Source organism: Triticum urartu, chromosome 4A, assembly GCF_056163025.1.
Source record: "Triticum urartu cultivar PI428250 chromosome 4A, HENAU_Tu73, whole genome shotgun sequence".
Lineage (NCBI taxonomy): Eukaryota > Viridiplantae > Streptophyta > Magnoliopsida > Poales > Poaceae > Triticum > Triticum urartu.
The window spans coordinates 559,774,472-559,796,009 of NC_141876.1; the positions used below are offsets into that span (position 1 = coordinate 559,774,472).

The 21,538-nt window shown below is 43.8% G+C and overlaps 2 protein-coding genes and 1 long non-coding RNA gene across 3 annotated transcripts; 2 read left to right on the plus strand and 1 right to left on the minus strand.

The window, feature by feature from the left end:
* The first annotated feature begins 395 nt into the window (after positions 1-395).
* LOC125552764 (uncharacterized) lies at positions 396-7,610 on the plus strand. The gene is made up of 5 exons (XM_087520918.1): positions 396-1,860; positions 1,945-2,176; positions 6,418-6,646; positions 6,944-7,157; positions 7,227-7,610. The coding sequence occupies exons 1-4, from the start codon at positions 1,568-1,570 to the stop codon at positions 7,141-7,143; spliced, it is 954 nt and encodes a 317-aa protein (XP_087377044.1). The 5' UTR covers positions 396-1,567; the 3' UTR covers positions 7,144-7,157; positions 7,227-7,610.
* Positions 1,907-6,275, minus strand: LOC147976612 (uncharacterized). The gene is made up of 4 exons (XR_015601603.1): positions 5,883-6,275; positions 5,570-5,786; positions 2,647-2,934; positions 1,907-2,506 (listed from the first exon to the last, which is right to left on the minus strand). It is a non-coding gene; the product is annotated as an uncharacterized LOC147976612 (long non-coding RNA).
* On the plus strand, positions 7,280-9,759 carry LOC147976613 (uncharacterized). Its single transcript, XM_087520919.1, has 2 exons — positions 7,280-7,370; positions 9,050-9,759. The coding sequence occupies exons 1-2, from the start codon at positions 7,280-7,282 to the stop codon at positions 9,757-9,759; spliced, it is 801 nt and encodes a 266-aa protein (XP_087377045.1).
* Positions 9,760-21,538: the final 11,779 nt, after the last annotated feature.

Genomic DNA, 21,538 nt, shown 5'->3' on the forward strand with positions numbered 1-21,538 from the left:
GTAGTGAATAATATCTGTAGGCGGTTTCCCACCTTGTCCCTTGCTAACTGTCATGCCGGTGTTGAAAACTGGCTCACTTAGAACGGGAGTCAGTGGACTTTGTGATCAAAGTGAGGGTTGAGAGTGAGCACGGGTTGGGGTTGGGATTTGCAACAGGAGCAATACAGGTACTATGGATTATGGTCACTTCTGTAAGTACTCTCAACAATGCTAGAAGCACTACTCCATGATTACAGCAGCACATTTACTATGATATAAAGTAAGATTAAAATGTAGCTGACCAATGTAGGCTCAGGAAGAAGTTTTTATTATACTTACTTAAATATCATGTGAATGAAGCTAAAAACACCATTTTCTAATATTGTGTGAGAATTGCGTAAACACAACAACAAGGAACAATAGATATTAATTTGTAATAGAATTTTAATTGGATCATCGCTCTATATGTATACATTGTTAATTTATCTCTTTTATCAATTTTACAAGTGAATTGGACTTCAATAAATACCCCCATTGTGCCCGTGCTATCTTGTCTCTGCATGCAAAATTGGACATGCGTTGTGTTTACATAATTTTAGCAAAATATTTTCGTAACACGTGACAAAGCACCAACATTCCCGTACTATCTTATCTCTATATGTGAAAATTTACATCCATTATGTTTATACAACTCAACAAAAAAATTTTAAAAGCCCGTGACAACGCACGGGCGTTCTACTAGTACATATACATTGCTACGTTATAAACGGAGGCGATACGCGCGCGTTGAGGGCATAGGCGTAGCTTCCCTCTCCCTTCCCCTCGTCTCTCCCGCCGGACGACCATCATCTGTACTGTACAGAAAGGTCCACTCCGACCTCTTGACGGGGCCGCCTTCAACCCCGTCCGGTCATGCCTCGCCGCCGCGCTCGTGCGACAAGTCGTTCCGACAGTCGCTATGTCGGTGCCGGCGCTGACGGGGGTGGACGACTCCCCGCCGACGTGGACGGGATAGCTCGGCGCGTAGCAGATGTATACGCGGACGGCACCCGCTCCGGCGTCCAGACGAGGCCCCACGATCGGCGGCAGCCTCCACGGTATGAACTTCATAGCTTCGCCCCTCTCTCGCTTCTTTGTTTTGTAAGTCATTGTACTGTACCTGAATCAAATTTGGCCAAATTCTAGCACCTCGTCTTCACTTGAGTTACCACATGTACATCAAAGTAATGTGCAATCCTCCGCTATCATATCTTAATCATGATCCACCACTAGCTTTCTACTACTCGTGCCTGCTACTCTGCTATGCAGCTGGCTGCCATATTAAGTAGATGGTTGGTTCATTGATAAATAAGGTATTCCTCAACTGATCGAGCTTGTGTTCCGCTTCAGACGTGAGCAAGCGGCATCTGCAAAAACGTCTATTCCCCACCCTCAAATCTCCTGTTCCATGGAGAAAACCCGGGCTTCCCGCAATCTGTCGCTGCCTCCACGGTATGTGTCTCTGTTCCATTGTTTCTAGTTTATCCATGATAATACGGATTATTCAATCTCTGAAGATTAAAAAAATTTGTCTACTGACCTTCTGACAATGTTCCACTTCAGGTGCGAGTACCCTTATCGTGACGTGCCAAACAACAAAAACACTTCCTCTTCCTCCACGAAGGCGGAGGCGGTAACTCGTGACATCTCGCCAATGTCACGGCAATCGACTCCACCTGTTTTTGCTCGTAATCCTTCTGGTTGGCATATACAGTTTTTCATCAGAATAGATGTTGCGGGCTCATTCCACACGTATCCTCGTCTGGGTGGGCCATTCCAGAGCTTGCAGGAAGCTGAGAATGCTATCGTTAGCCATCTTGATGACCTGCGCTCTCCAATAATGTAAATTTTCTCTAATTTTACATGGATTGCTGCATGTCAGAAATTACAGTGTACTAACATGTAGAATGCTCTGACCTGAACTAGGTGCACAGATGGGCTTTCGCATGCGGAGATTGGAGTAAGACACGAGCTTTACTGGCTTGATGGCACGAGGAAGAACTCTTCCAAAGGAAATCCGGACCGTAGGAATATCAGCCTTTTGGTTCAAGCTTTACTGGACAAGTACAATGAGGATCGAAAGTCCTATTCTGAGCTCGAGCTCAGATGGACCTGTTATCCCAGCCATCGTCTGGCGCTAAGATTCGCATCAGGAGATGTATTTTACTGCGTATTCTGAGTAGTATGAGTTGCTTTTCCACAGACTAGGGCCCACTCACCGACCGCATTTATTGGGACGTCCATCATCCAGCACTAGCCGGCTCAGATGGACACTAGCGACGTGGTCCACGGCTCAGCCGTTACACACCGAACGGTGGATTCCAGCAAACATTTTTTAATATATACATGCACTGCATCGACCGCACACACCCTTGCTCTGGAAGATTCACTTTTCTTCCTCGCAGCCTCAGGAAGTGCTGCCACCCATCCCTTGCCCTGGCTACCTCGACAAGGTGGTCACCTTCGCCTCGCGCGCCGGAGCTTGCTTCTACAAATGCGTCAGGAAAGATGTAAGTGCCCATCTGCCATGAAGAACAATCTTTTGGAGCTTGGATCCCCACTCCGTGTCTGAAGTTAGAATCCATGCAGGCTGAGCTATGCGGGTTCATTAGATCCACGGACACGTACCTGCCGGAGCTGACTCGTGCAGGGCTGACGCAGCCGTACGTGCTGCAACCCCCCTTTGCTATGCACCCGTTGGCTCCCCTTCAGCAGAGATACAGGCGAGACCACAACTTCGACCATGGCAGCCAGGCGGAGATTCAGCCAGCACATGTGCGCATGCAGCCACAGGTGCAGCAGCCGAGCCTCCCCCGTGTCGCGCCTCCACGCTGCTCCACCGACAGCCAGCGCATGACGCTGCTCTTGGCCGGAACCAACTTCATCCTCGTCCTGCCAGCTAATCCAACCCTAGTCCTGCATGACAAATCAGCAAACTGATTACACATCCTGACCGAGACTGTTTGTTTGTAGTGGAGCACATATACTTAACACATTTCTTTCATCATACTTCTGCACAATCATGGAAATTTCAAAACATACTCGGAAAACATTACAATTAAACCTATTTTTTGGGCAAAAATGACTCCTGAAAAGCTCACCGGATATTCTTCACACAAAACGTAACTATCACTAGTGCCTAATCATAATTTGAACAAATATTTTTTGTACAAACACTTGATCTCTGGCTATGGTGATCGGTCACAACTTTATGTATTTTGCATAGTGCTACAGGGCCTAAATTTAGATGAAACACACTCGCTGCTGTCTAGCCGCTACATACATTCAGGAAAAGTGGAAAACCCATGCCTTCGAACTAGTTTTGTCTTAGTAAGTTTAGACATTTCCAAAATCAGCAGCACTAATTTATATGGTCAATTACTTCGAACTTCTGTTCATAATAAGCATCAATTTATAAAATCCAAGGGGCCCTACAGATTGCAATAAGCTGAATATTAACCGTTGACATTTCGAAAATTCAGCAGCACTAGTTTCCTAAAATTCAGCAGTAGTCTGTCATATTAAACCTACACATTCTGAAATTCAGCAGCAGTAGTTGTCCTCCCGTAGTCCTAGTCAATTTCTTAAAATCCAAGGCTAAGGGTTTTACCTTCAAAAGCATGCACAAATTCATGAAAACCTGGGGACAAGCCAACATTTGAAACTAAACCAGACATGCCAAGCTGGAACACAGTTCGACTTATTACATTACCTAGCCACTGGCCAAAATGCAGAGTTACGAAAAGCATGTCAACACCTAAAAATTAACCATGGTCTAGATTACGCCGAAGCTAAAACATGTCACCTACAGGCATATGCCTCAATAGCAAATAAGATAACTGAAAAGACTTCATGAGCCCATCAGCTCCTACCCAGTGCATTCCCCAAACTGCATTCTACTTGCCAGCCTTAGTTCCATTGCTTTATTTATTACAATTATTTTGCTGGTGCCCCTCAAACTGCATTCTACTTGCAAGCCACAGTTCTTACATTTGGCAGGCTTCTGAGGTTGCTTAGGGACATCACCACATCAGGGCATGTAGTTTGCTTATGCCCTTGTTTTCAGCATATCATGCAAAACCTAGTCCTCTTGCTTAGACCTTTCATATGGAGCCTTCTCCGTACTTGTCGTTGGCCATCCCATATCTTTCTTTTTCGCTGGAGCCAGCAGTCCTTCCAACCTGCTGCTTGTCCTCGAAACCGAATCATTGTTAGCTAAAACAGCAGTAGTTGCTTTGACGTTCATGTTTTGTTCCGCCGAAACCAGCTCCATGGGGGTCTGATTCACCACAGCCCCCCTGTCTGCCAGTCTATCCTCGAGGCCAAGACCATCCCTAACTTCTGTATAGGGTAATATCACTGTCAAATTCGACTTGAACAACTCCATTAATCGATTGTAGGCTTCAAAACTAGTGTCGCCCAGCCTGACTAGTTCCATTGCGTGCATGTACATCGTGAAGTTTCTGTACGAAAAAGGGTTGTTCTGCATACTGTCCTTCTGGTATTGTATCAGATGAGGTGGCAGAATGTCGCGAGCATCCCTCGTCCATGTCTTCACTATATGCTTAGCTGGTATTTTTTAGCCCTAATGAAACCAAGCATGTCTTCATTATGTGCACGCTTTTCATGAGCTTCTCAGATAAAAATTGTACTCCATTGTATCTGATTTACTAACAACAAATCAGTGAGAGCATCACCAGAAGCCTCGCCCAAGGAGTCGAATGTAATGCCGAGAACAGGTGTGATCACATTTTCAGCCAGTTTCTCTGCAAAACATCTGACAGCCTTGTCGAATGCACTGATTCGATTTGGGCATGGTGTCCTGCTTGGTGCAGCAGCACCAAGCCTCAGTCTGCGAACACCAGGCAGTAGGCATGATTTATCCAAATGCATTGTACCAACTGCTCTGAATCCACAAAGCTATAGCTGACTGATTTCTTTTCTGCAATCCAATTTTCTATAATAAAATCTTTGCATCTCTCATATCAAATGGTTTCATTTTAATACAGTTTGCTAACTACTCTGAACCCATACATCTCTAGCTGCCTGATTTCCATCTGTGATCACATAATTAAGCTTTTCATTATCTGACTATCAATAATTAGAATGCAGTGTACTTACTCCTCTGAACTCAGCAAACTGCAGCTGCCTGATTTCTTTACCGCACTCAATTTTTCTTTACTAAAATCTTTGCATCTCGCATATCAATGAGTTACAACTGAATGCAGTGCACAAACTACTCTGTTTTACTGAAATCTTTCCTTATCTGATGACATAAGGAAGTTTTTTCTCATCTGAATTTCAACTACGTGAATGCAATGGAGTTAACCCGCTGAACCCGGTAAATTACAGCTGCCTGATTTCATTAGGGCTACCAATTTTCCTCCACTAATTTCTTTGCATCTCTCGTATCAGGAGGGTTCAGCTAAATGCATTGTACTAAATACTCTGAATCTAGAAAGATATAGCTGCCTGATTTCTTTACTGATGTCAATTTTTCTTTACTAAAATCTTTGCATCTCTGATGACATACGGAAGCTTTTCCACTGACCTCTTATTCCATCCGGGCGCCTGGGGATTCGTCTTCCCCTCGGGCGTCGGAGGGGAGCTATCCCTTCTGCCCGCTGCGGCCTCCGCTCCTGATCTGTGCTTTGCCGCTGTCCGCCGCCCTGTGATGCTGCCGCACAGCATGCTCCGCCACCACTTCGCCATCGGCAACCAGAGGGACAGGCACCAGGCTCTCTTCTATCTCCTCAAGCACAGCAGATCTAAACCAAGGGAAAAAACAAATCGCTGTCAACAAGCTGACCCAGACGCCCGAAAAATGCAGACAACCTCGCGCGGCGAAGAAAGGATCGATGTACCTGCCGATCGGCTGCATCAAGAACTCCATGTTGGATCGCCGCTGCCGCTCCTGACCTTTATCTCCCAGTCGTCGCCTTCAAATCGTCAGTCGCTTTGCAAGAGAAGACGGCTGGACTCTGGATTCAACTCGACTCGTGCGGCGAGACGGTAAAGCGAATTTCCTGATCCACGGATCAGACGGCGGCTCTGATTCTGATCCATGGAACACCTCCCCGGTGGCAAACTGCCGTCCTCCCCAGCGTTAAATCTGGCCCACTGGACACCGCTGCCGGGGACGTATTTCGGAACAGTACCCGATTTCTGGATGACCACCGACGCTAGGATAAATTAATGGCACACATCTAGAGGGGCTAACCAACGACGTGGATAACAAGCTCATTTGAGCTCGTGCTCAATTACTCCACGTCCAATGAGGATCACCATTTTTGAGGGGTTTGCTCTCTCTCCCTCCTACCCACCCTCACTCTCTATCGTTTTCTTAATTGTTTTATATTCATGTACTAATTGTTGATACAATCCATGCCTCCTTTTCAGGATCTTGCATATGAACTTGATGCTGTTGTGATCTTCCGAGAATTTTATATGGGGGAGATGGGCTGCCTCAATATGTACTATCATCTCAATTTTACTACAAAGACTAAAAGAGCTGATGATTTTCACGGCGACATCAACAATCTATTCTTTGCTGAAGTGACACAAATAGAAGGAGAAAATGAAGAATATGTGCTCAATTGTATCCGTATGGTCAAACCTAGTGACAATGGTATTTCTTCCACCTTATATTAAGTTATGTTCATATAATTTGTGGTCACATTTCTCTGATCGACGTCATTTCGTTGCCCATAGTGTCATGTTTCCCATCATCTCATCCATTATCCTTGAGTTTTACTAATCCCTCCGATCCGAATTAATTGACGCAACCTCTATACAATATAAGTAAGATATTGTATAGAGGTTGCGTCAATTAATTTGGACCAGAGGGAGCATAGTTTTAATATCTAAGCCATTTCATGCCCAGACGTATGTACTGACTGTGTACACATGCTTTTTTTTGCCCAAGGGCGATGTTATGGCTGTATGAGTTACGGAAATGTTGATTTGAAGCACCCTGTCAATGCTGATAAATACTCTACGATGGTCTCTATTCTGGCCCATTCAACCTATGTTGTGGTATGGTTCCAGAACGAGATGTTGGCCATGATGTACCTACATACATCCAGAATGAGGATGATAGGCTGGCGGATGAGGAGGCTGAGATAAGACGTATATACAAGGTAATGTTTATATCTTGTGTAGTTGGTACTTATTAGTAATGTTACTGAAGTGTTATGATTCTCCTCCAGTGCCCTGAAGGCCTGAAGAACCTCCTATTCTGGCAAAATCGGATTGTGCAAGAATGTCTGCTAATTCGGCCAAGAGAGAGGATGCTGGTTTGGCCAAAAGAGATGATGGCCAGGGAAGCGGGAAGTACATTGTACCTGCTAGGCGTCAGTTGGTTTGAGTATCCCTCAAGCATATGTTCGCTTTTGGGATCTGTTTTAAATTTTTTATATGAAAGTGCAAAACTATAATCACTAAACTCTCTATATATATCTATATTACCAAATATTCACTATATGAAAAAAAAGTATTTTCTTAGAAAATCTGAGGTGCAAACGAACAAGTCCGTAATATATTTTCCCAAATCTAATATCTATAATAAAATATATATACCATATGAAAATATATTGCACGATAAATGCGATGGTATTGCAATATATTTAGATAAAAATATAAGTACAACTTTAGTACGATGAAAATATATTTGGGAAAATATATTATGATGAAAATATGTTGTCTCAACTTTAGTATGATGAAAATATATTTGGGAAAGTACATGTACGATGGAAATATATTTTCATCATATTAAAGTTGTACCATATGAAAATATGCATGATAAATGCAATGGTGTTGCTATCATACCATCGCATTTATCATGCAATATATATAGCAATACCATCACATTTATCATGTAATATATTTTCATATGGATTTAGTACAACTTTAGTACGATGAAAATATATTTGGGAAAATACATTTACATGAAAATATATTGCAATACCATCGCATTTATCTTACGTCCCAAAATAAGTGTGTAAACTTTAGTACAACTTTGTATCAAAGTTAGTACAAAGTTGAAACACTTATTTTGACACGAAGGGAGTAGTATTTATGCATTTTTTTATGTTTAAAAGATATTAATTTCGAACAAAAAATGGATATGTGTAGCTAAATAGCAATTATATTTCAATCAATTTGTCCAAATAAGCTACAAAATTCAGGTTACTACTGGAAACATGTATAATATTTACTTAATTTTCTCTGGATGTTTTAAGAAATATCAAATGTTGAACGAAAATTTGGATAGGTAAATAGCCATTGTCTCCCGGTCCTTTTGTCCAAATAATCTCATAATTTTCTGGATTACTATTGAAATTTGGAAACATGTAATATTTACTGAATGTTTTCTGATTTTTTGCAAAATACAGTTTTTATACCAAAATTTAAATTTGTTTAGCAAAATAGTCATTATATCTCCCAATTCTCTTGTCCAAACAAGCTCAAAATTTCCTACTCTCTCCCTTCCGGATTATAGGGCTTAAATCTCAAATCTCATCAACCAAAACATTTTGTGAGTGAAGAAATGTATCTTGTACTTTACAAAATTACCTCAATTAAACTCATGCATTAATTTGGATTAAATACAGTGCATGCATGCTTGGCCACTAGATGAGTAGGAACATTGCATGCATTGGTGTGTTTCTTTTTTATTCCTGCATGCAAAGATTTAATGCACATTAGAAACTAAAAATGAGATGGAGATGAGCCCTTTTAAATTGAAAAAACAAAAAAAATTAAGATAAGCCTTATAAACCGAAAATGAGGGAGTACTCCATAGTATATTATTTTAGTCTGTCTTGTTAACTATAATTAGTAATAGCATCTCCAACGGCCGCGCCAAACGACGCGCGCGTGGGGTAAACCCAGCTTTTAGCGCGCGCGGGGCGTTTTGCCGTGCTCCAGCGGCGGCGGGAAACTCGCGCACGCGGGAACTGTTTGCGCGCGCGCGAAAAGGCGCCAGCTCGCGCGTCATTTTTTGCGCATCGCTTTCGACGCGCCTATAAAGTGCGGCGCGCGCCACGCGCCTTCTCCACGCCACCTCTTCTCCTCTTCCTCTCCCTCTCTGCCACGCGCCGCTCCAGCGCCCCACCACCGACGCGCCTCCACCGCTCCAGCGCCCCTCCACCGACACGCCGCCGAGGAGCGTCTGGCTACCGCGGCGTCCGCCTGCGCCTCAACGGCGGCTACTACTCGGAGATATGCTCCGGCGATCTCCGGCTCGGCCTCGGCACCTACGGGACGGCGCGCGAGGCCGCCCGCGCGTACGACGCGGCGACGTGGCGCCTAGGCCGGCCGCGCGGCCAGATGAACTTCCAAGATGTGTACACGCTCCAGCAGACGCTCGACGTCGCCCCGCCGCCTCGTCTGAACACGGCGCAAGATCGTGCGGAGCACGCCGAGCGGCAGTGTCGCCTCCTCGTCGCCCAGGAGGACGAGCGGGTCATGGCGGAGTGGCGCCGGCGCCACCCGGAGGACGTCGCCTACGAGCAGGTCTACTGGGCAAGGCGCCGCGAGGAGGACACACGAAGGCGCCGCGAGGAGCGGTTGGACAGGCGTCGGCGGAAGGCGTTGGTGAATGCGCAGTCCGATCTCGTTGCAGCAGGTGGGCAGTCGTTCTTCACGCCGGACGATGATCGGTGGCTGGACATCTGGCTAGATACCTCGAACGACACCGCCGAGGATGATAATGGTGATGATGATAGCGACTTAGAGTAGTTTTTTTATGCAATCTATCTCGTTTTTTATCGTTTGTCGTTTTTATTATTATGCAATCTATGTTTCCGATGTAAAATACCTTTGTATCGTTTAAAATCTATGCAATCTATCTAGTTTTTATGCTTCTAATGCCTACATTTCTAGTTTGTAGAATGAGCGTGCATGCTACATTTTTTGCGCGCTGCTGGAGCGGCGCGCGCGCTGCATTTTAGCGCGGCTGCTGGAGCGGTTGCTGCGCGCCGCACCAAACCAGACGATGGGCGCGCGCTAAAGCTGTTTTTTGCGCGTGCTGCGTTCAACGCTTGTTGGAGATGCTCTAAGGCCGACTGTCAGTTTAGGCGTGGTCACACGATACTCCCCGCCGGCTGCAGCTTGCCCTCCACGTCCGCTCGCTAGGGTTGGAGCTTTGTGATTCAATCCCCTTGTTCGCTCATGCTGGCGACTGTTCTTGTACGCAATAATGTTGTACGAGACCATCGTTCACTCAACACCATTGATCTCTAGACACCATTTTTTAGGATATGTGCATGGCAGGAATATTATACTGGATGGTGGGAACAATTATATATGGCATCAATAGTTTAGTGAAAGTTAAGAGTCCTACATTTAATCATCCTATTCAAGAATTCATCCGATTAACCAGTTAACTTGCCGATTAATCCCTACTCATAGGGTCCCCGAGTAGCCGATTACCCGATAAATCATCCGATTAATTGATTAAATGGCCGATTAACTTGCCGATTAGCCTATTAATCTCCTACTCACCAGCCGACCGAGCAGCTACCAGTTAACGATTTCCTCAACAATGTTTAATCATAAAGTTCTTTTCCTGTACCTGACAACCGTGGAGAAGTGGGGTACATGGGCTGAGACATAGAGGGTGCTTGGATACGTTTTAGTCTCATGACTAAAAGTAGTGGGACTAAAACTTGCTAGCCTCATCCATGCTTGAATTCAAATACTAAAGAGACTAAAATCAAGTTATTGAGCATTTATTATCCTCCAAACTCTCCAATCCAGAACTCGCATGTGTTAAATGAGAGAAATTAAATGAGGAGAGAGAAGGCTAATACATATTTTAGTAGGTTTCCTATGACTAAAAAATTTTAGCCTCAAGACTAGTCCTAGCCTCTCTTTTAGTCAGGGGTGCTTGGAACTTTAGCCTCTAAAAGAGACTATTTTTAGTCAGACTAAAAATAGTCCCTTGGATCCAAGCACCCTCATAAGAGCTGTGCCAAGGGGCTAAGTTTTTTTTCTACGAATACACAAAACTTGCATATCATCTCATTGATAGAAGAAGTTTAGAACGAGTGTGAATATGGTACAACACATGACACAAACACAACAGCCATGAACATGGTGCCCGAAACAAAGAAGTAAGGGGTGCTCAGCCCAAACAGAGAAAAACACAACTAAACTCGTCATCATGAGAAGTAGTCAAAACCAACAACAAGACGGCGCATTCATGAAGAAAAATGATGCGGAGACGCCACCGCTATCCGATCCGGATAACTGGAGCTAGGGTTTCCTTTGATGCGTCTTCAAGAAGGGGACGCCACCCGCGGGTGTCACCGCTGCCAGCATAGCATGCAGGGATTTCGCTTTGGCCAGAATCCGAGCAATCCCAAGTTGTCGGATCACGAATCGAATAAGAGGACGGCAGGCTTCCGCCCAATAAACATGTGGTTTGAGCATGCTTGTAAGAAAAACGATCAATAACTACAAGTCTACAATACTAAATAGATATAATATAAAAAATAGATTCTAGTATGTATCTAGCGATATTAATATTGGGCTCGCTTCAGTGTTTCTGGCCGTCGCTATGTGGTTTACAGATATAGATAAAATTAAAAATTATTATTATCCATGATTGAAGATGAATAGATCAGAAGTTTTCCCGTAAAAAAATCAAGTTTTGATATCATAGTTTTCGATAGCTTTTCCTATAAATTTAATTAAAGAAATTCATCGCTCGGCTTCGGACAAAATTTATAGGACTACTTTTCAGAAATAGAGGGAGTAGCTTGTAGTAACAAGTTTTGCCCGGCTCCGGTGAGGTAGGGGCGTTGATGGTGACGCGTCCTCTGCCTGCTCCAATGCTTGTAGTCGTCTCTCTCGATGGTCTATGGATCTAGATTTTCTTTTCTGGTGTTTGTTGTACTGTCACGATTGATGATGAATCTTTCCCTAATAATAAAGCACAGATTGTTTCCATGGATTCACCGTCACAATACGCTTTTGCCCAGTCGTAATATGCTTTTACGATTCATATAAAAAATCGTAATATAAATAAGATGGTACTAATTTAGGGATATCCAACGACCCTTCCTCTCGATCCCATCTAGACCTCCAGCCTACCTCCACCTCCTGCCACGCTCTGCCTTGTCTCACCGCGCCACGACGGAGATCGGATCTGTGGGAATCCATCACCTGTTCTGGGAGTGAGTGGACGGGGACGTGAGGCGGCGGCGACGCTGGTGCTCCTCCAGCGAGGCGCTGGACTCCAGTGAGGCAAGAAACAGGAGGAGACGGCGGAGAACGGACCCGTGGGAATCCACCTCCTGTTCCGGGAGTGAGTAGACGGGTGATGTCGGGCGGCGGCAGTACTGGTTCGAGGAGATGCCGGTGCAACGTTTGCATGGTCAGGTGCACTTGGCTTCAGGCCCTGGGAGGCGCTAACAAATCCACGGCCGCGCTGCTGTGTTGACCAGCACGGCCTGCTCGTGCAGTGTGCCGTGACCGGCTACTAAAGCCAGGCAGCAGAGAGATGCAGGCCAAGGGTGAAGTCGGCGGGGTGCTTTAGATGGAATGTGCTTGGATGGGGCGGAGAGGTGAAGGAGGACGTGGTACAGATCAGGAGCGGTTGTGGTGCCTACATATGTGTACCCCGTTGTTTTCTCCAAGCCCATAAAATATGTAGCAATTCATATTGGGTCTTCTTTATTCAGGGTAAGATAGCGGAATATACCTCCGGTTAATTTTATATTGTTCACATGCATTTACTTTATTCAACTGACGATCGGGTCTTCTTTTACTTTTGTTCCTCAATCTTAGACTCGTAGTCTCGGTTGAGGCCATGCATGGAGAAGGTGAGCTTGCATTTTCTGAACATGCGTTATAAACTGAATCATCAAAAAGTATGGTGATAGCCAGCATTACGGTGCTCTAAAATTATGCAATGATGATCCCAAAAGAACGATAGCTATGCAACACAGTGGTGGACATTGACATTTTGGGTTTTTGTTGCGAGTTCTGTTGAATATTTCTCTAATTAATCTTCCATCAAAAAATCTAATTAAGCTTTCCTTATCAGTATTGTCAGAGGATGACTTGACTATTGGAAATTTGATTGAAGATCTCAATGATGGCAATTTTATGTACAGTTGTTCAAATTATGGCTATTCCATGTATTGTTATTCAGCTCCTGCTTTCTGACCAGTAGCAAATTTTCACTTACTAAGAGCATCTACAACCAGTCCATTCAAATCCTATCCAAACGTCTGGGCGGACAATCCGGACACCGTCTGGATAGGAGAGAGAAGGAAAAAAGGTAACCTAACCAGACCCCCAATAGGAAAATGAATGAAAAAAAAGGAATATGCAAAATAAGGGCTCAAAGCACATACACCACTGGTTGGACGCGTCCATGGACATTTGAGAAGCCAAATTTTCCCATTGTGGTTGTAGTGCCCTGAGCAAATGTATTATTTGGGATTTTGGTCCTTCTATATGTTTTACTTCCTACAATTACTAATGCATTCCTTTGGTCCACCCAATTTTAGTGCTTTCTTTAACCCGTTGCATCGCACAGACTTTTTTGCTAATAGATAAAAAAAATTCCCCCAAAAAAAAGAGTAGCTTGTATTTGTGGTAAGTAGCAGTAATACGTTTATAGGTTTATTATATACATATACATACTTATTCTCTCTCCTTTTTCCCGACCGCTTTGGCATCGATTGATGTGATTTCCAAGCTCTCTATGTATAGCAGAGCGTTTGCAAGTCCGAGTTTTTTTAAATAAACATTAACTTTATTGATTAAAGATAATTGTTACATCGTCAATCAGTAAACGTACAATATCCCTCATAGACTCCTCAAACCAGTCCTTCGCGACTGAAAATTTCGCTAGTCTGGCAAGTTCCTGAGCCACCTTATTTGCATCCCTATTACAATGTTCAAACCTAACAAAAGGAAATTCACAAGCTATAAAATAACAGTCATCAAACACTGTTGCCGCTGGTCCCGCCGAATGTCCTTCATTCTTCATTATTTCAATCACCTCTATATTGTTAGAGTTAACAACAAGACGATTGCACCCCGCCTTTTGTGTTAGGAATAGGCCAAACCTTAGAACCAACGCTTCTGTTGTTAATACATTGGCACACCAATCAATCCTCCAGTTCCACCAACGATGAATCTTCCATTATCATCTCTGAGACTAGCTCCAGATGTGCCCCTAAGTAAATTATGGTCAAAAGAGGCGTCAACATTAAGTTTAACAAAACCCATAGGCGGTCTGCTCCAACCCCCTGTTTTACTAGTTGCCTTTGGGTGGTGTGCATCAATATAGTTAGCCGTTATAGCCAGGGCACCCATAGAAGTTTGGAGTGCGTCTTGAACCTTTCCTTCATGAACCAGTTTACGTCTATCCCACCATAAATACCAAGATGTAACCGCGATCAGTTCACTTGCTTTCTGAGAACCCATTATTGTTAAGTCTTGTTCGGGCATTAATAGTAAGAATTCCAAAACCGCCTCTCCCGCACGATCAACAACACAAGCTTTATTGATCACCTCATGCAATCCTAGCTTGCCCCATACCTCTCTTGCCTTTCGACACAAGAGTAAAACGTGTTTCGTATCTTCTGCCCCATTGGAGCATGAAGGACAAGTGGGTGATACTTTTATGTGCCTATTAGCAAGTGTGGCACGGCACAGGAGGGTTCCATGTAAGGTACGCCAGATGAAAATCTTTACCTTTGTTGGACAGGATAATTTCCAAATCTTACGCCAAACAGGATTAACATTGGTTCTTCCCATACCATTAGTATGTTGTAGTTTTGTCCCATATTGTTTGTTCCATTCCGCCAAATAAGCTGATAGTACTGTAAAAAGACCATTTTTTGTATAACTCCAAGCAATGAAGTCTAACATATTATGCATCGGTAGGGGGATTGTGAGCACCCATTGAGCGTCAATTGGCCATAACGTTTCTTTCACCAAATCTTCATCCCAAGTACTCGTGATTTGATTAATAAGATCAGAGATCTTTGTTAGAAGTGAAGGAAATATGCCCTAGAGGCAATAATAAAGTTATTATTTATTTCCTTATATCATGATAAATGTTTATTATTCATGCTAGAATTGTATTAACCGGAAACATAATACATATGTGAATACATAGACAAACAGAGTGTCACTAGTATGCCTCTACTTGACTAGCTCGTTAATCAAAGATGGTTATGTTTCCTGACCATGGACAAAGAGTTGTTATTTGATTAACGGGATCACATCATTAGTTGAATGATCTGATTGACATGACCCATTCCATTAGCTTAGCACCCGATCGTTTAGTATGTTGCTATTGCTTTCTTCATGACTTATACATGTTCCTATGACTATGAGATTATGCAACTCCCGTTTGCCGGAGGAACACTTTGTGTGCTACCAAACGTCACAACGTAACTGGGTGATTATAAAGGAGCTCTACAGGTGTCTCCAAAGGTACATGTTGGGTTGGCGTATTTCGAGATTAGGATTTGTCACTCCGAATGTCGGAGAGGTATCTCTGGGCCCTCTCGGTAATGCACATCACTTAAGCCTTGCAAGCATTGCAACTAATGAATTAGTTGCGGGATGATGTATTACGGAACGAGTAAAGAGACTTGCCGGTAACGAGATTGAACTAGGTATTGGATACCGACGATCGAATCTCGGGCAAGTAACATACCGATGACAAAGGGAACAACGTATGTTGTTATGCGGTCTGACCGATAAAGATCTTCGTAGAATATGTAGGAGCCAATATGGGCATCTAGGTCCCGCTATTGGTTATTGATCGGAGACATGTCTCGGTCATGTCTACATTGTTCTCGAACCCGTAGGGTCCGCACGCTTAAGGTTTCGATGACAGTTATATTATGAGTTTATACGTTTTGATGTACCGAAGGTTGTTCGGAGTCCCGGATGTGATCACGGACATGACGAGGAGTCTCGAAATGGTCGAGACATAAAGATTGATATATTGGAAGCCTATGTTTGGATATCGGAAGTGTTCCGGGTGAAATCGGGATTTTACCGGAGTACCGGGAGGTTACCGGAACCCCCCGGGAGCTATATGGGCCTTAGTGGGCCTTAGTGGAAAAGAGAAGAGGCAGCCTGAGATGGGCCGCGCGCCCCTCCCCTCCCTTGGTCCGAATAGGACAAGGAGAGGGGGCCGGCCCCCCTTTCTCTTTTGCCCCCTCCGTGAATCCTATTCCAACTAGGATTGGGGGGGGGGGGGAATCCTACTCCCAGAGGGAGTAGGACTCCTCCTGGCGCGCCTCTCCTAGGCCGGCCGCACCCCCCCCCCCCTTGAGCCTTTATATACAGAGGCAGGGACACCCCAGAGGAACACAAGTTGATCCACGTGATCATATTCTTAGCCGTGTGCGGCTGCCCCTGCCACCATAGTCATCGATAATATTGTAGCGGTGCTTAGGCGAAGCCCTGCGACAGTAGTACATCAAGATCGTCACCACGCCGTCGTGCTGACGGAACTCTTCCCCGACACTTTGCTGGATCGGAGTCCGGGGATCGTCATCGAGCTGAACGTGTGCTAGAACTCAGAGGTGCCGTAGTTTCGGTGCTTGATCGGTCGGGCTGTGGAGACGTATGACTACATCAACCAAACGCTTCCGTTGTCGATCTACAAGGGTACGTATATCACACTCTCCCCTCTCGTTGCTATGCATCACCATGATGTTGCGTGTGCGTAGGAAATTTTTTGAAATTACTGCGTTCCCCAACAAGAAGGTGCCCCCTTCTTGGCGTAATGACCCTCCTATTCGCACAGTTTGGGATCCATATATCTCTCCAAATATTAATATTTTGTTCATTTCCAACCTGCCAAATATAACCATTTTTTTAGCAATTTTACTCCCGCCATAATACTTTGCCAAGTAAAAGAGGACCCCTTCTTTAGTTTTGCGTTCATTAAGTCCCCATCCGAAAAATAATTAGCTCTTAAGATACATGCACATAAGGACTCAGGATTATCAATCAGACGCCATACCTGTTTGGCTAATAAAGCTAGATTGAAGCAATGTATATCTCTAAAACACATGCCTCAAGCTATCCAATGCATTCTCTTCTTATTGTCCTCGTCACCCCATCAAAATTGCGACATCGCGTCTATGATTCCTTTACAATTTGTTTTTAGGAATTTTAAAGACGGACATGGCATAAGCTGAGATAGTTTGTACAACAGATTTGAGCAATATTTCTTTTCCTCCGGCGGATAATAATTTTTCTTTCCATCCACTTATTTTCATGATGATTCTATCAATCAGGATTTGGAAACAATCACTTTTATCCATACCAACATTTGCAGGCAGACCCAAATATTTATCACTGAGTGCTTCAGTCATAATATTTAGAATTATGCAAATTTGCGCCTTGTCTTCCACCTTTGTATTGGGAGTAAAGGAATATACTGGAGTTCTCAACACTTACCATTTGCCCCGAGGAGGCACAATATGATTCCAATACTGATATCAATGCCTCCGCATTCATAGCATTTGCCTTCATAAGAATCAGGGAATCGTCAGCAAAGAGAAGGTTTGAAACCGAGGGTGCATCTCTGCTGACCTTTATACCAGAAATATTTCCATTTTCCTCTGCATTTGCTAAAAGGGCAGTCAGACCATCCGTACATAATAAGAATAAGTATGGAGAGAGAGGGTCTCCTTGTCTCAATCCTTCAGTGGGTTTAAAACTCTCAGTTTCTTCCGTATTAAAACGAACACGGTATCCATAGAGGATACACACTGCATAATCAGGTTTACCCAGTTTTCTTGGAATCCCAATTTGAGCATAATCCTTCAAGAAAGACCACTCTACTCGGTCATACGCTTTGTGCATGTCCAACTTAATACGCTTTGCAAGTTCGAGTTGGAGTCACGGCCTGTTCTCCTGCGCACGCTATAAAACGGAGGTGATACGCGCGCGCTGGGGCCCGCCGTCGCTCCCTTCCCCTTCACAGGAAAGCTCCTTTATGCGGCCCGGTCGACAACGACTACCCTTCCTGCCATGCCTCGCCGCGCTCGTGCGGCATTTTTTTTCGAAATTGAGGCAAAAGAATTGTCTCATCGATTAATTAAAAAGAAGAAAATTGCCTAGTTAATTTAAAGAAAACTGGGCGAAAATCGATACAAACAACCCAAAAGAGGGCTACTCAGAGAGCACGAAGCACCACGAACACATACACTGTTCATCCAATGCTCCTAACACACAACACTCACACCCAATGCTCCTAACACACAACACGAACACATACGCTCGTGCGGCATGTCTTCCCGACGGCCGCTACATCCGTGCCGACGCTGATGGGGACGGGCAACCCTTCACCGACGTGGATTGGGCATCTCGACGGCGCGTAGCAGATGTAAACGTGGAAGCCGCCCGCTCCGACGTCCAGACGAGGCTCGAGCTCCGCGACCGGCGGCGGCCTCCACCACGGTATGAACTTTATCACACCGTCCCTCTCTCGCTTATAAAGTTACCCTCCCTAAAGCAACATGACCAAATTCTAGCACCTCGTCTTCACTTCCAGTTACTACGTCTACACAAAGTAATGTACAATCCTCAGTTCTCCTATCTCAAATTCTCAATCATGATCCACACTAGATTCGTACTGCCTGTTGTGTCGACATTCAGAAAAAACTAGTTTCTGTGTCTGCTGCCACACTAGTATTTTTCTCTCCCTCTCTCTCGGTGCTGCATTGTTGATCGATTCAACTTCGTGTATACATCTCCCATGATAAATAAGTTTGTCCTTTAACTCATCGAGCTTGTGTTCCACTTCAGATGGGAGCATGCGGCATCTGCAAAAACATCTATTCCTGACCCTCAACTGTCACGTTTCCAGGAGAAAACCCGGGCTTCCCGCACACCGTGGCTTCCCCGACACCGACGGTATGTGCCTCTTGTTCCCTTATTTCTACTATCTCTGTCCTATAATATAAAAACATTTTTAACTCTAGTGTAGTGCCAAAAACGTTCTTATATTATGGGACGGAGAGAGTAGTTTATATGTGCCTGCGCCATGATAATATTTGATTATTCATCTCCAAAGATTATTCATCTTCAAATCTTATATCCATGATAATATTTGATTATTCATCTCCAAAGATTATCTGTTGTCTACTAACCATGTGACATGTTTACACTTCAGGTGCGAGTACCCTTATCATGATCTGCCTGCGCCATTGGAAACGCCGCTGCTGGAGCCAAAAGGACCCCAATACATCCTCTTCCTCCATGCAGGCAGAGGCCTTAACTCATGACATCCCGCCAACGCCAAGGCACTCGTCTCCACCTATTTTGGCTTGTTACTTTTCTGGGTGGGCCATTCCAGAGCTTGCAGGAAGCTAAGAATGCCATTGCAAGCCATCTTGTTGACCTGCGCTCTCCAATAATGTGAATTTCCTCAACTTTTTCATGGATTTTCATCACAACAGAAAGTACAATCTACTAATAACATATATAATGCTCTGACCTAAACTAGGTGCACGGATGGGCTTTCGAAGGCGGAGATTTGTATACGAGAGGCCCTTTACCGGCCTGATGGTACAAGGAAGAAGTCTTCCGAAAGCAATTCGGAAGTAGGAATATCAGCCTATTAGTTCAAGCTTTACTGGACAAGTACAACGAAGATCACTGTCTTTTGGGGGTTTGCTCTCTCTCCCTCCTCGGCGTCTTCAATCCTTATCTTGTTACCAGGGTTGTCTTAATTGTTTTATATTCATGTACCAATTGTTGATACAATCCATGCATGCTTTTTAGGATCTTGCTTATGAACTTGATGATTTCGTGATCTTCCGAGAATTTTATATGGGGATGATTGGCTGCCTCAGTATGTACTATCATCTCAATTTTACTACAAAGACTAAAGGAGCTGATGATTTTCATGGTGACGCCAACAATCTATTCTTTGCTGAAGTCGCACGAATAAAGGGCGAAAAAGTAGAATATGTGCTCAATTGTTTACATATGGTGAAACAAAATGACAATGGTATTTCTTCTACCTTAGATTAAGTTCTGTTCATATAGTTTGTGGTCACGTTTGTCTGGTAGACGTCATTCGATTGCCCCTAGTGTCATGTTTCCCTTCATCTCATCCACCGTAATTTTAATATCTAAGCTAATTCATGCCCAGACATATGTAGTGACTGTGTACACTTTTTTTTTTGCCCAAGGCCGATGCTATGGCTGTATGAGTTACTGGAATGCTGATTTGAAGCACCCTGTCGATGCTGATAAATATGAAGGTCGCCATTCTCGTCCATTCACACTAGGTTGCGGTTTCGATCCATGGTTACCTGCATACATCGAGAATGAGGAGGAAAGGTTGGCGGATGAGGAGGATAGGATAAGACGTCTATACAAGGTAATGTCTATATCTTGTGCGGTTGGTACTTGTTAATAATATTACTGAAGTGTTATTATTCTCCTTCAGTGCCTTGATGAACCTCCTATTTTGTCAAAATCGGATGGATCAGATGGTGCAAGGATGTCTGTTGGTTTGGCCAAGAGAGAGGGTGTTGGTTTGGCCAAAAGAGATGGTGGTCAGGGAAGCGGGAAATACATTGTACCTGCTAGGCGTTAGTTGGTTTGAGTATCCCCTCAGGCATCAGGGTTTTTTTTTTGTTAAAAAAACACAAAGCTGTAATGCCTAAACCCTATATATGTAATACCAAATTGATACTATGTGAAAAAAATGTTTATTTTCTTAGAAGACCATGGCGGCCAAAGCCCCCACCCCCCTTCCATTGATCACAACAAAACCAGAGTAACGGATGTTCAAACGAACATGTCTGTAATATATTTCTCTTTTTGTTTTGCGGGTGTGTAATATATTTCCCACAATCTAATATCTATAATACCAAATAAATATCATATGAAAGTATATTTCATGATAAATATGATGATATAACTTTGATATTCTAGATATTCAAGTTCACAAAAAATCTAATATGCGCTATATTTTGGGATGTAAAAAATACTAACATTGTTTCCTACTATTGTAGTGTAGTACTCCCTTCGGCTCTAAAAAGGCTTATAAATTTTTTTCTAAAGTTAAACGGTGCATAGTTTGACCCTGCTTGTAAGGAAAACCATCAATAACTACAATACAACATAGATATAATATGAAAATGTGTTTTAGTATACATCTAATGATCAATTTGGTATTGTAGTTTCTGATAGTTATTCCCATAAATTTGGTCAAACTTCTCATCGTTCGACTTCAGGCAATTTTTTTTTGGAAATACTTCTATTCAGCTGGCCGCATAAAGTCTGCCATGCCGTCCTCGCGCCACGTGCCCCTGATTGATGAAGATGCAACACGAACTATATTGCAGATTGATGAAAGGAAGGTGCGCCACAACCTTGACTCTATATTCGTTTGCAACGTGAGACTTGTTGCAAAACACGCGAGCGCATAGGCTTCGTTGAGAAAACGATTCGAATGGAGCGCAACATGGATTATGTTGCAAAACCCCAAGCATAACACGAGCCA